The following is a 15,035-nucleotide window of genomic DNA, read 5'->3' as shown; positions in this document are numbered from 1 at the left end:
GCTGAACTTAAGAAAGAACTTCCTAACTGGTAGAGCAATACAACAATGGAACCAGTTACCTAGGGAGGTGGTGGGCTCTTCAACACTGGAGGTATTCAAGAGGCAGCTGGACAGCCACCTGTTGGGTATGCTGTAAGATGGATTCCTGCAATGAGCAGGGGGTTGGACTTGATGGCCTTATAGGCCCCTTCTGAGTCTGCTATTCTATGATTCTATGTAACCTTTACTTAGGAGTGATGAGAATTTCTCTAAAATTGAACTTAGCACCCCACTTCTCCACAGTTTGCACGGTTGCTATCTTTGAAGACCATTCCTGAATGCTGCAAAATTCTGCACCTTTTCCCAACACCAGTTTTTTTAAAAACAAAACAAAACATTGGATATAACAATGTTGTTGTTTATTTGCTGTGCTGTGTTGCTAACATGAAACTGACCAGAATGGGTCTTTACTTTGCTAAGGAGATACCGACTAGCAGTTGTCATTGCTTTGGTAAAATTAAACTGATCAACATCTTTGCCTTGCTAATGTGAAACTGACCAGACAGTCTTTCCCTTCCCCTCAGGGTAGCTGACCAGGTCATCTCTCACTTTCTTCCACAGCTGGGGAGCAGCAGGTGGAGGATTGGGTGGATGGGGATGGAGCAGAGAGAAAGTCTCTTTTATTTCTGAAAGGAAAACCTTATTGGGAATAATTACAACAATATTGTTATTTTGGGGGAGACAAAAAGAATCAGTAAAAGGAAAGGATAGCAGAAGAATAATGTAAACGGACTATAACAGCCTGCTAGTTTGGCAGAACGCTATCCGAACAAGCACCACCAAGCGGATCCCATCCCTGTCTTTCTGCATGATCCAGGGGTGGTGATCCAGCCCTCTGATCAGTTTGATTGCCCTTTTCCATTTCTTTTCCATCTGTACAATATCCTTTTTTGAGATGGGGCAGCCAGGACTGTATCCAGCATTCCAAGTGTAGTCACACCCAGAGCTTGGAAAAGTTACTTTTTTGAACTACAACTCCCATCAGCCCAATCCAGTGGCCATGCTGGCTGAGGCTGATGGGAGTTGTAGTTCAAAAGGTAACTTTTCCAAGCTCTGGTGACATCATAGATTTTTTAATAAAGGCATTACAGAATTGACAGTTTTATTTTTGACCCCTTTCCTAGTGCTATCCTTTCCCTTCCCCTCACCATTTAAGGTCTGGCTATGGGCCTGCCAGAAATACCAAACGCAGTACGGGAAGTCTTATATAAATATTTCTCATAGTACACCATGAAGACCAAAGTGTATGATCTAGTTCTCTATCCCTTCTAGAAAATAAATCAGAAATATATAACCAACAAGGATGAGTTCAGTACTCTTCAGAAAATTGTACTTCATGAATTACACTCTGAAGAGGTACGACTTAGAAATTCTGCCACAGAGGCCCTCCTCTGGCTTAAAAGGTAAGTTGCCTAACTTTTGGAACATTGGTAAGACAAACACTGTTACCCAGATAGCATCGCTAACTGTGATTAATTTTTGTACAAAACTGGTGAGCACTGGGCGATATCCAACTAAGTCATACTCGAGAGTAAATCTATTTAAATCAACAGATTTAAGTTGGTTGGTTTCAGTGTATCTACTCTGTGACTAACATCAGATATCACTCAATTATTGATTTTTAATTTGGATTCTAAAAGAATACAAAGAATACATTTAACAATCAGCAATGCCAGTCAACATTGCCTAGGACTTACCTCCTCTGGACTTGCTTTCCTTGGTCTTACCAGAGAGCTTCACACTCAGGATAAACTGAATAAGACTTGATATAGGTTTTAGATATAAAAGGAACTCGCAGGAAGTGGTCAGAGGTGCTCTCAGACTGCCTTCAAACCTGAATTGTTAGACATGCCAAGGCTTCTTCCATAGAGGGGGTTCCTAGTGCTCATTATCATTGCTCTTCTCCTGTGAGCTACAAATAGAATTGCAATTGACTTTCCACACGCTTTGGGATGTTACAGTTTTTCTTTATGTCTATCCTGCTATATTCTATCCACAGCAGCGGGCATGACATAGTTGCTGTGGATGGGGGAAGTCTGAATCACCTGAGAAGCCATTTGAAGCTCACCACACTCTGCAACCTTTGCAGTGGCAACATTTTACCACCCCATTTATTTATTTATTTATTTAGATTTGCCAGCTATAATTTTTTTTAAAAAGCAAAATATCAGTTAAAGATTATAGTGCTATACAACTCCCCCCCCCCTCAAATGTTTCAAGAATCCTCTCTGGACACTGCCATTTTAGCAACAATGGTTAATGTTGGTGACCAGAAAGAGGTTTTCTCCCCTCCCTTTACCCACATCCCACTGACCATATCTTCTATATGAAGATTATTTGAAGTAACAATTTAAGGTGATAACACGTACTCTAACTTCACTCTCCTGTTCCAAACAGGGGGTTAAAGTTTTTGAAGGAGTTTTTGATAGAACTAAAGAACGGAGAGAAGAACATTCAAACAGCATTGAGTAAGTACTGAATATTTTGTGGAAAATTGCAAGACTCCACTTATTGGAAATGGAGGTGGGGTGGGGGGAAGGGACTGCTTTCTTTAATTGTTTTTGCTGGAATGATCTCAATTACTGAGTGAGAGTAGTCCTTATAATGAAAATCATACTTGGAAATTAACACGTTTGTGTTAAGAAAAATTTATACAATTTATTATTTTGTAAAGCCTAGGAGACTGTCTCGAAAGCTGGTCTGATTCACAGCATCACATGAAATGCTTTCCTTTTTGTCTAATTACAGATAATGCGTATGGCAAAACTTTACGACAATACCACGGCTGGGTTGTCCGAGGAGTTTTTGCGGTGAGTGAGTGAATAGTTGATGGTGATAGTAAGAGCAGATTTCTTTTAGCCCAATTATTTTATAGCTCACATATGCTACTCTTTGTGTATTAACTGTTCTCTGTTCTCTATTTCTCTGAAACTAGTTTGTACGGATGCTGTAAGCTAGCAGTGGGGAACCTGTGGCCTTCCAGATGTTGTTGAACTCAGCCCTGAGCACTGGCCAGGGATTATGGGATCTATAGGCCAGCAACGTATGGAAGGACAAAGGTTGCCCATCCTTGCTGTACTCAGTAATATCCTTGACTTAACCTCTGGCATTTCAAGAGCTTACCAACAATAAGCTCTTGGGCAGGAGGCTGGTTACTCAGTGATACAAAAGTGAGATTATTGAGTAAGTTTTCTAACTCTCTGATCAGCTTCAAATGTGGCGCTTCCTTCGTCACCACATGTCACAGAGAAGCACAGATATTTCAGGGAATGGTGGATCAAATTCTTTTCTTCCATCCTTCTTCCCTGATTCCAGCTCTCTTCCATTTTAACAGCATGGTCTTATCCATGTCTACTCAGAAATAAGCCCCAATAGATTCTTTGTAACTTACTCCTAATTAATGGATATAGGATGATAACTTAAATTGGCAGCTCCCTCTCCTGTTTAATATGAGAAATGATGCCGGGAATAAATGGAGCCTATACAAGCTAGATGTAGGGTTGTTGGGGTGTGTGTGTGAAGGATTTGGGGGAAATTGGGGATATTTTTGTGTGATCTCCTTACACTTTTTCCATGTCACACAGTTACCCTTGTGTTGACTCTCCAGCAGAATCAGAGGGGCATGGAGACTTGGAAATATTGGAATAGAACATGACTGAGACCATTAAAAAGCAGATGCCCTGGGAGCAAATGATGCAGGAATAAAAAAAATTGCCCAAAGGCAAATAGCAAAACTGGTTGCATGTCCTTTAAGTTTGCTCGATTCTGATGGAAGACATAGGTGTGACACCTACTGGAAGGATCAGGCAGGGTCTTCTCTAGGCTTTTCCCTCTTCGCTAAGGGGAGGAGTCCTCTCTCTAGCCTGACCGACCCTGCCTGTAGTCAGTGAAGGCTGGGTTCTCTAGCTTGCTACTTCTCTGCCTTTTTGGAAATCTTCTATCTGCATGTTAAGTTAGTTTTAAGATCGCAATCTACATCTAAGATTTTGTTGGTTCCTGGTGTTTGACTTGATACTATTATTTATTAATTTTAAATCCTGCCCTTTCTCCCAAGGAACCCAGTTGTGATTGATGTACGGTATCAGCATTCAGGGCATGTTCCTTTTTATTTTTTAAAGTCTTCCTCTTTAAAGCAGATTTTCTTCTCATGTGAAAATATGAAGGGTCCATCTGGACATCTTTTTTATTGTGCATTCATGATGATTTGTACTCATGAAGCAGGCATACTTGATCCTGCTTTCGACACTATTTGCGCCTGCAAATGCTTTTGGGTGTGTCATACTGCTTCATTTCCAATCAGGGTATAAAATCCTGTAACTTTTCATACCACACATGTTCTGAGGGTCCCCCCCCTCACTTTTGTTGCACTATAATACAATAATATGGTAGCCTTGGGGAAGCATTGCAGAAGAAAGCAGAATAAATCCACCACTGATGCACTATTATTGTGTCAAGAACATATTGCTAAATACACTTGCAATAAAACACCAGCCTGGAGGGCCACCATACATTTGTTAGTCTTCATTACATTTCACAGAACTCTTTGCCACCATTCAAACCAAAATATTTGCTGATTCCCCACTCCTCTCACGAGTAAAAAAAATAAGATATCTTGTTGACCACCTTTGGTGCTTCTCCTTGTAGCTCGCGTTAAGGGCATCTCCCAGCTTTGAAGTCTTTGCGGCTGCCCTATCTGTCGGAGAATATTATAATCGGGAAGAAGCATTTTACAATGGGATGCAAAGGGACCTTGACATCTACCTACCAGCCATGCAAAAGCATCTTAGCATCTTGGATGCACTCTATGAAGAACATGGGTTGGAGTCGGACGAAGTGGTGTGATCACCCGCCAACACAGTGCCTCACAAATTCAGGGATTGTGTCTGCTAACATAGCTTTTTTCCCAGAAGGCAATTCTGTTTCTTTGTGTTTTTCCATGCTTGGGAAGGGACTCAAAGCTTCTGTTTTTTATACTTTTTTAAAAATGTGTGTTTGTGTTTAAATGCAAAGGTGCTATCTATTCAGGCAAGATTGTGCCTGTCCTAAGTAAGCCAGATCTGGTGGTGTTTGCTGGGTGGCAGGCCATATGCGGCAGTGACTCCAACAAGTGAAGCCACAGAATATAGTACCTTTGGGCTGAATAGTTAAGAGCTTGTCTTTCCTGAAGAGATTCAATCAACAAAAGCAATAGCAGTGTTTAGTGTAGCAGCCAGGATTTACAAGATACCCATTGCATTTTAGTGCAAGTCTTTCTTGTAAGTTAAATCACATCCAGAAGCCAGGGGTTAGTATCACAACTGCTGTTCCACTTTCATCATGTTGAATCCATTAGCTCCATCCGTCCAGCAAAGCACTATATCAGTTTGCAGCAACTAAGAGTCTGCTCCATTCTGCTTACCATAATGACAGATGACTGCTGACCTCTTAAAAGCTGTGTACGTGCTTTGCTTGCTAACCTACATGTCTGTGCTCTACCAGATGGGGTGGATGGGCAGAGGGAAGGGGGATGGAAGAATGCACCTTTTTGCTCCACGATCACCTGGTGCAGATGCTTCCTAACTCTCAGGTTAACTTGCTTTGGAATTAGATCTCCTTGTGATATAGGATTGCAGCTTTTGCACTCTTCGTTTTAGAGGCTTGTTTGAACCCTAAATCACATGCATCTGTATTTAAATCACTCTCAAGGCTGGGTTGCAAATGGCTCAATTTGGAACAGAATTTGTGCTATAGTGGAATGGTGATTGATCCATTAACAACTGTACTCTTATGAGTAGCTGGAAGTCCTTTTTTTTTTTTTTGAAGGTTCAAATGTTATTTAAGAATATGTGGGCTTTTTATTTCCACAATGTTTTAAAAGTATACTAGGGTTGCCTAACCAGAGTTCAGAGTGAACAGCTTTCCTTACAATTATGTATAAAATTCACCTCTGCATCTAAGATTAGTAACCGGTATATGAAGAGAGAGCGTGCACACACAGGAGACTGTAGTAGTGCTAACTGAGCTACTTCTGAGAACTTATAGAAAAGCAAATTCAGAATTGTACCTTTTTGCATGATACATAGGTAGAAATGGAGGTGGGCAATGTTCCTAGATTTCAGGACTACATACCAGTAAGTTGCCAAAAACAGTCCTTTTCTCCATGTTTCATGTTCACCTCCCAGAAAATTGCCACTGGAGCGTCTCTGTTTTTCCCTTCTATTGATTCTCTTCATTCCGCTGGTCCTTCTGTCTGATTCTCCTTCCTTCTGGTATGTCACACTCTCCCCACATGCCAGATAGATATTTTGTTTTCTTGAAATACTTGGGAGTCATTGGTCTCCTGTGGAGAAGCATGATGGCCTGGGGTCAAGTTGTTCTGTGTAGGAGAAAGTTACTCAAGACAAGTCAGGAGCCAAATGATAACAACCTGAAAGCTCAGTGTGTGGCTACTGTAACCATATGGGAAGGAGATTTGCATGATCAGTCGTGTGTTAACATACACACACACATACCCTCAGATTTTCAAGTATGTTATGACAAAGAGGTGGTACTGCTGAGATGAAATGCATAGTTGGAGGCTACAATGATCAACTCACAAAGCTACAAGTTATAGTAAGTTGGTACCTGTTGGTAAAAGTAGCTGCCTTAGAGCTCCCACTCATCTGAACCTACCCTCAACGTCACTAGGGGAAAACTATTGCAGCTTCAAGTTCATCCTGCTTCAAGCCTGCCCATACTGACAGACCCTTCTCTACCTCTAAGGAGAAATTTGGCTGCATAATCATGAAGAAACCAGATCCAATGCCATCAAATGCTTCCCATGATGGGATTCCCATACAACAGGACCTTTTTGAAAATTGTTTTATAAATCCACACTGTACTTGAAGCATATCTGTGGATCTCAGTTGCCTTTAGGATGGAGACTAGGGAACACTGAGTCGGCAGTTTCTAAGAAAGCTTTAAATGAATTAAAAGGCCAATTTTAATGTTTGAATTTAGATGTCAAATGATCTGCTCAGGCTGTAAAATTACAAATAATCTGTAATTTGGGAAATTCAGGAAAATTTTATTGTTAGAGATCAGTGCGGCTGTTAATTAATTCTTGCTTTCAGCTACTGCCATAAAAAACAGGATTCCTCCAGCACAGTCATATTTTATCAACTTAATACAAACTACAACTTCTTATCATTGTGGAATGTCTTGAGGTTGATCTATTATTTGTTCACTTACTGCATTTATACTCCAACTTTCTAATAAATATTTAAGGTGGCAAGCAGGTTCATAAATGCGTGATTCAATAGAGAAATGTTCAGCCAATGACCCTCTGTTGTTTTGAACTTCAGGTGCTCACAGTGTGTGCTTTTTATCATCCTTTTAGACATCTACTATCTTAAATATTGGTTGAGAAATATTTTCTTCTCATTACAGTTTAGAAGTTTAAATGTGCTGTGTTGTGGGGAAACAGCTTTGCATTTCTCTACTGAATGTACAGCAACTAGATGTTGGAGGCACTTTATAAATGTTGTTGTCATTAACATTCTGGGTGAGGGAATTTCCCACTTGTAACACCATTCTGCTTTAATCTCAGCAGCAAAGTAATAATTTAAATGGAAAAAGACTTCTCTAATTCTCTAAATTTACTTCAAGCATTGACCGCTATGATAGATAGGTCATGATATTTGAGCTGCAGCAGGGGACATATTTTTAATTTTGTCTCACCATTCCAAAGTGAAAATCCAGGATGCAGGATCTATAGCTATTGGTTTAGAGTCCAGTTCACGTGATCAAAGTGAAAAGGTAGATTAAGCAGACCTGTGCAGAGTTTGGCATGTGATGGGGTGATCATGTGGTGTGTTTCCCATGTGCTCTGGTCATTATCTTCATTTATCCAGCATTCCAACCACTTTGGGCTGCTTGACAGTGATATAACAGGGTATGAATATTTGAATTGCATGCCAGGGACAAAACCCCTACATGCTTTTTAGTTTACTCTAAGTGGCATTCAGTCTTCATCTGCTTAAACTGTCTACTGCTTATCATTTTATAACAGGCACTTGTGCTGAAAGTATTTTATATATTTCCATTTTGTCATTGTTTCTTCATCTCTGGCTATCCCTTTATTTCTTCAGCAGAAGGTCTTCCCTGAATGACCAGGTATTTTGTTTTCTTTGTGAAAAGTCTGGTTTGTCAAGTCTGGGATTCTGACAACCTTCCCACAAAGATATAGAGATAGATATCCTGGAAAGTAATGTTCTATTATGGTGCTGAATGTTGGCTTTGATAGCAGCTATGTGTTTGTCAAATGAAGTTACTAAGTGGTGGAAAGGCCTAGTGGGGTGATATAGAAATCATGTAGGCACTGTATAAATAAATACAGCAGTCTGCCTAGTAGGAGAAAATAGCTTGTTCTCTGACTCCATGATAAGTGTGGGCATTTTACGGGATAGTAAGGTGAAGTGTTTGGGGCTTAGAAGAATAATGAGGTGTACCTCTCAGCTGAACTATAAGCATGCTTTGTGTGACAGCTAAGCGATTCATATGTTTCACTCATGTGACTTTTGTCACACGAACAAAACTGATTTGTAAGCTGCTGGAGCATGATATACCCTGGTGTTTTTCCATCATCTGACTCTTCTTTTTTTAAAGGCTGGTAATTATGTATTCTCAGGGATTTGAGCAGCAAGGGCAAAAACCCAGTCTTCAAAGCCTGTAGTTAAAGAGAAACTGATTGTTAATGTAAATATACTGTAGACCAGTTGAAACCTCTTGCAAAGTGCATTTCCATTATAAACTGCCTGGATGGTCTACTTTTGCACAAGTCTTAAGAAACCCCAAAGGAGTACTGTGTGATAATATATGAACTGCTGTTGGCATGTTTGACTTGCAAACTGTATATCTTTGTAAAGTAACATATGCCTGTTGTGTTTGAAAAAAGGACAAAAGGTTTTTCTAGAGATACCCCACCCTGTAGAAGTTTATAGTGTGTTATATTGATTTAATATTATGCAATGATTAATTTTTAAAACATAGGTAATTACTAAAAGGCAACCTGAAAGCATAGTGGCATACCATCATATTCTGATTATCCATTTTACTAACATGCCAAATGTTTTGAGACTGGATATCCAAACAGAGCATTGCCAGATAAAGTGAGGATCTTGATGTTAGCAGCAGGATTCTTCAAAGAATTATTCCTTTAAAAACAATCAGAGAATAAGGTATCATAGTAATGTCATGAAAGGAAAATGATACCTACAATTCTATTTATTGTTTCCACCCCTCTCCCATCATTTGAACATCTTGCTTGTCTTGAAAATGGTCAACATTTTTGCAATTACTGGGTAATGGGTACAATCCAGAGATGATAAAAAAAACCTCAGGAGTATCCCCATGGACCACAATGACATGTGGCAACTCAGTGATAATAATAAAACCTCCTTTGATTTTATTGTCTCTAAATTGCAGTGGTTATTTCTAGCCATGAGAGAGCTGGTACAGAGCTCCCATTGAAGTTAAGCCTTTCTGCACAAGAGCATTAACACACACATGAAGCTCTGCAGCAGGGACTTTGTGCTTAGAAATAGTTTAATAACACCTATTATACTTTAAGCTGAAAATGGAAATGGACTGTCTTCAAGACAATCCTGACTCATGGCGACCCTATGAATAGGGATTTCATGGTAAGCGGTATTCAGAGGGGGATTACCATTGCCTCCCTCTGAGGCTAGTCCTCCCCAGCTGGCTAGGGCCTGCTCAGCTTGCCACAGCTGCACAAGCCAGCCCCTTCCTTGTCTGCAACTGCCAGTTGGGGAGCAACTGGGCTTCTTGGGACTATGCAGCTGGCCCATGGCTGCACAGGTGGCAGGGCACATAACCCCTGACCCACTCACTGTGGGGGTGATCTTTAACTGGCCCTTTCCACCCAGGAGACACGAGCAGGGATTTGAACTCACAGACTGGACTCCCAGGCAGGCTCTCCTCCCCACTGTGCTATACCAGCTAGTATTGTTTAAATTAGAGATTTGGGCTAACTTCCCGGCTTCATCTTTGCTTTCCTGTGTCTTGCTAGCTGCCATCAATTTTGACAGTTGCATTTTGCACTTTTGTGTTGCCCAAGAGACTGACAACCAAGCCCTGTGACAAGCAGTGGGAGCAAGACACACCCCATGACTTGTCCTCCAATTGGCTTTGAAGAATGTCCTGCCAGCAAGAGAGAGATTCCCGGTGAAATAAAGCTGTCTTTTGAAGTTTTTGTTTCACTTAGCAGATTCGAGGGTTGCTCAGCGTTGGTGCTCCCTGGCTTTCATTGGGGAAAGCATAGGAGGAATTATGGTCTTACTGCTTGCAAAGTGCTGATAAGAGTGGAAGAGCAATAACAAGGGCAATGAAATTAGTCCCAAACATAGCTGCAGCTTTAGACTATTGGCTTGAGTGTAAATAAGCTTTACATATTGGAATGTTAGACAGGAGAGAGAGAGAGATTAAGCTTAGTGTTCAGAGAAGACAGCTTTGGCCATGGCAGGATTTGTACACAAAGCACTTCTGCATGGGCAAAACGACTGTTGTTGTTTGATTTGATCTGATTTTTAATTAATTTGCAGATTTATAAACAGTTTTACATCCAAAAATTACCAAAATGGGGCACAGTGAAATAAAATACAAACTCAGTAAACTATAGGCGATAAAACCATTGCGACCATTACAAACTGATTCCATAAAATGACTGGGTCACACTATAGGGAAAGCCTTAAATGAAAGAAAAAATGTCAATAGCCACCTTAGTATCAAAACACCAGGCCCTTGCCTAATTTCGGTAGGTAACCTATTCCAGAGGACCTGGGAGAATCCCCACTTAGTCATGAGGCTCACTGAATGACCTTGGGCCAGTCACAGTCTTTCAGGATTGTTGTGAGGATGAAATGAGGAGAACCATGTATGCCGCCTTGAGCTTCTTGGAGGAAAGGTGAGATATTTCTAATGTAATAAAATAAATATTCTCCTGGTAGTTCCACACTGACCTGTAATTCAGTATACAGTTACATGGAAGAGGCAATTCTATGTACAAGCACCCCCATTATTGAATTCCCTCCAAGCATGGTGCCAACCTTCATGGGCTTTCAGCGCCAATTAAACACTTTCCCACTTACTCTGGCTTTTAGTTAAGCGGCTGTTGCTGCCAGTCTTGATGGAATTTTACTGTTTTAACTGTTGTTCATGTGGTTTTATGAATGTTGTAGCCCACTCTGGGATGCCTTTGTGGTCATGATGAGTAGGCTGTAATTTTTAAAAAGATAAATATATAAATAAAAGACATTTTAATAGAATTTAAGGGAAGGAGCCTGTTTCTTAAAGGGCCTCGCAACAGTATTCCATGCACACTGTCCGCCTGGTGGAAGCAAGACAAACAAACCTCTAGAGATGTAGAGGGGAAAGACACTCAGTTTGCAACCCACCTAGGAACATGTAGGTCACAACACACAGTTTGAGAAGCATTACTGTACAGAGTTAAAAGAGACAAGGCTTTGGCTAGAATTAGATTTATACTAATAGTATTTACTATAAGAACAGGAAACATCAACTTCCACCACCACTCTCAGGGATTGCCAACAAATCTCTAAGGCCCTTTTATTCTTCATTGTAAATGCATCCGTACCAAAACAAACAAAAAGCCATTATTTAAAATCTCTCCCCTCATCCTTAATTCTAAACTGTGTTTTAATCTCTGTCACAAGTTATCCACATGAAAGGGACTTCAAACAAGGTCTGCAGGGAGGAAACTACACAAGGTTTCCATGTGATCTGGGCTCCTGATAAAAGATAAGAGCTGCTGGATCAGGCCAAAGTCCCATCTAGTCCAGTATTCTGTTCTCACAGTGGCCAACCAGATGCCTATGGGAGACCCACTAGCAGTCCCAAGCAACAGGTATTCACTTCCTCTGACAATGGAACTTTGCAGGGGGTTCTGATCGCATGGAAACCTACCCCACAGCAGGTGCTGAGGCACAGGCTTCCTCCTTGCAGATGCCTGTGCCATTGCATGGGCATCCGGGGCGCAGGGCTTGTAACATGTCCGACGACAAGGGTAGGGCAGCAGTGTAGCATGGGCCCTTTCATATGGGCAATATGTGAATAGGTTTTCAAACTTTTAATTAAAAAATAGGGGGCTCACGTTTTATATTATTTGACAGATGCATTTATAAATAAGCATTTTTTTTTTTTTTAAATTGACCTGTCTTTGCTTATCCCAGTTATTTCGGAATTTAATAGTTGGATTCTGTTTCAGCTGCAATTTATTCTGTTTATTTTTACACAGCTTATTTATTTATTGTATTTATATACCGCCCCATAGCCGAAGCTCTCTGGGCGGTTTACAGTACCTAAAAACACTAAAAACACACATACAAATTTAAAACACATCTTTTAAAAACAGTTTAAAACACAATTTAAACATTTAAAAACACATGCTAAAATGCCTGGGAGAAAAGGAAAGTCTTGACCTGGCGCCGAAAAGATAACAGTGATGGTGCCAGGCGCACCTCGTCAGAAAGATCATTCCATAATTTGGGGGCCACCACTGAGGCGGCCCTCTCCCTTGTTGCCACCCTCCAAGCTTCCCTCGTTGTAGGCACCCGGAGGAGGGCCTTAGATGTTGAGTGTAGTGTACGGGTTGGTTCGTATCGGGAGAAGCGGTCCATCAGGTATTGTGGTCCCAAGCCATGTAAGGCTTTATAGGTTAAAACCAGCACGTTGAATTGAGCTCGGAAACATACAGGCAGCCAATGCAAGCAGGCCAGAATCGGTTTTATATGTTCGGACCGTCTGGTCCCTGTTACCAATCTGGCCGCTGCATTTTGCACAAGCTGCAGTTTCCCAACTGTCTTCAAAGGCAGCCCCACGTAGAGCGCATTGCAGTAATCTAACTTGGAGGTTACCAGAGCATGGACAACTGAAGCCAGGTTATCCCTGTCCAGATAGGGGCGCAGCTGAGCCACCAACTGAAGTTGTTAGAAGGCACTCTGTGCCACCGAAGCTACCTGAGCCTCAAGTGACAGAGATGGTTCTAGGAGAATCCCCAAACTATAAACCTGCTCCTTCAGGGGGAGTGCAACCCCATCCAGGACAGGTTGGACATGCACCATCCAGTCAGAAGAACCACCCACTAGCAGCATCTCAGTCTTGTCTGGATTGAGCCTCAGTTTATTAGCCCTCATCCAGTCCATTGTCGCAGCCAGCTTCTACTACAGCTAGTAGAAGATGGTATGCTTCTAGTTTCATGGAAATGTCCTGTGTGTACATTTCTAAAGGACTATCATGCAGATGCCAGATGGTGCTGAAAATGAATACTGCTTGGAAAATATAGTGAAAATAAAAGGTGGTTGAGGCTGCAGTCCTAATGCACTTACCTGGGGAGTAAATCTTACTGAACTCAGTGGGCTTCTGAGTATAGGATTGCAATGTGAATTCAACAAATATTCTGTAAATGTCTGGTCCATACAAGGTAAGAAACAGAACATGCCTCAAGTAAGGGCAGTCTCGAGTGCTTGAATAAAAAAACTTTCTCTCCATGGACTTAAGGCTGTTTCCACCTTCTGTAAGCTAACAGAAAGTGGGGATTAGTTAGTAATGCCAGCTGGATGTGTGGCCCTAATGCACATCTGCCCTGCAGAGAACAAAATCCAAAAAACATGGGAGAGGGAGAGGGAAGAAATTCAGTTTTGTCTGCATTTTTATGAGAAACTACTGAATTCATACTTTGTGAACCAACACGCAAACCAAAACGTAGCTATCCTTTGAAATTTGCGCTTTTCCAAATTTTGCGATGTACATCTCCAACTGTATGTGCAAAAATGCATACATTACTGAAAAGTGTGCATAAAAATCCATGTATTAGGGGGATTACAAAAAGGCATTATATCCTTTGACATTTGCAGTTCTATGAATTTTGCAGTGCTGTTCTCTAGCCAAGCAGTATGTACAAAAATGCATATATTGGGGGTAGTGTATAGAAAAATGAATTTATTAGTGAAAATAACATACCAAAAATGCATTATATTAGGGGAAACTGCATCTAGTTGTCAAAACTGCATGTCCAAATGTATTTGTTAGGAGAAATTCACACTAAAATGCTGACAAATTTTCTGAGGTTTTTTTCAAAATTGCACATTGCTGCAGAAATGTGTAGAACTGAATTTAAGATTAGAAAAATGAGAAACTGAAAGAACCCAAATCGACAGATTTGTCCATCCCTAGTTAGGAATGAAACCCTAACCCAGTCTGTGCTTTTCCGGCACATAGTCATGGTGTTGTTCCCTGACATTTTCACTGTGGGGCAGTCTTCTCTAACCTGTAAGAGCAGAAGACACTAGTGAATAATAATATTAAAAGAATGCAAAGATCTATGAATATGCATTGATGGCTTCTTAAATTCTGCCTTTACCAATAAGTGACCTCTCAGTTAAGGTGATAAATTCACAGTGATATGCTAACAGTGTTCCCCATGCTGAATTGTAGCTTAACTAATCGAAACCATGCAGACCATGGCCCCAATGGAGCTGTTGTTTATCTATTTTCCCCCCCTGCCCTTCCTGCCAACGGAGCCCAGGGTGGCAAACACCAATGTGATAAAACAATATTATTAAAAATAAAGACATATTTAAAACCTCTTAAAACATTTAAAAGCATCACTAATATCTAAAAACATGTAAAACAGTAAAACCACCAGTCATGCAACACTCATCTAGTTGGTTCAATAGGGCTTGGATGTGCACCCAGATGCACGTCCATTTCAGGATCACATGCAAAATGGCTGCTTAAGCACATGTGTGTGTTTTTTCCCTGCTGCATTGAAAAATACAGAAGATACAAAGTGGCAGGAATATTTAGGACGTCTGGTTCAGGGCACATCTGCAGTCCATAAACTAGTGTGCGAGTGGTTTAACTGTAAGGGCTTCCCATAAAGAAACTAGGAAATTGTCATATGAGGGCATTGAGAACTCATTGCTCAAGAGGGGATAAAT

The 15,035-nt window shown here is 40.9% G+C and overlaps 1 protein-coding gene across 4 annotated transcripts in view; it reads left to right on the top strand.

Annotated features, from left to right (window-relative positions):
• The window catches only part of PLEKHA8 (pleckstrin homology domain containing A8), a 38,326-nt gene extending 27,003 nt beyond the window's left edge, over nt 1–11,323 (top strand). For all 4 annotated transcript variants that reach the window (XM_061585767.1, XM_061585768.1, XM_061585769.1 and 1 more), the window contains 4 exons: nt 1,312–1,442; nt 2,437–2,507; nt 2,788–2,849; nt 4,684–11,323. In XM_061585767.1, coding sequence (XP_061441751.1) covers nt 1,312–1,442; nt 2,437–2,507; nt 2,788–2,849; nt 4,684–4,881 — 462 coding nt within the window. In that variant the 3' untranslated portion in view covers nt 4,882–11,323. The remainder of the gene's footprint in view (nt 1–1,311; nt 1,443–2,436; nt 2,508–2,787; nt 2,850–4,683) is intronic.
• Nucleotides 11,324–15,035: the final 3,712 nt, after the last annotated feature.

This window comes from Rhineura floridana, chromosome 10, assembly GCF_030035675.1.
Source record: "Rhineura floridana isolate rRhiFlo1 chromosome 10, rRhiFlo1.hap2, whole genome shotgun sequence".
NCBI lineage: Eukaryota > Metazoa > Chordata > Lepidosauria > Squamata > Rhineuridae > Rhineura > Rhineura floridana.
The sequence above is the reverse complement of the archived record's forward strand: the minus strand, read 5'-3'. Positions and strand labels throughout refer to the sequence as shown.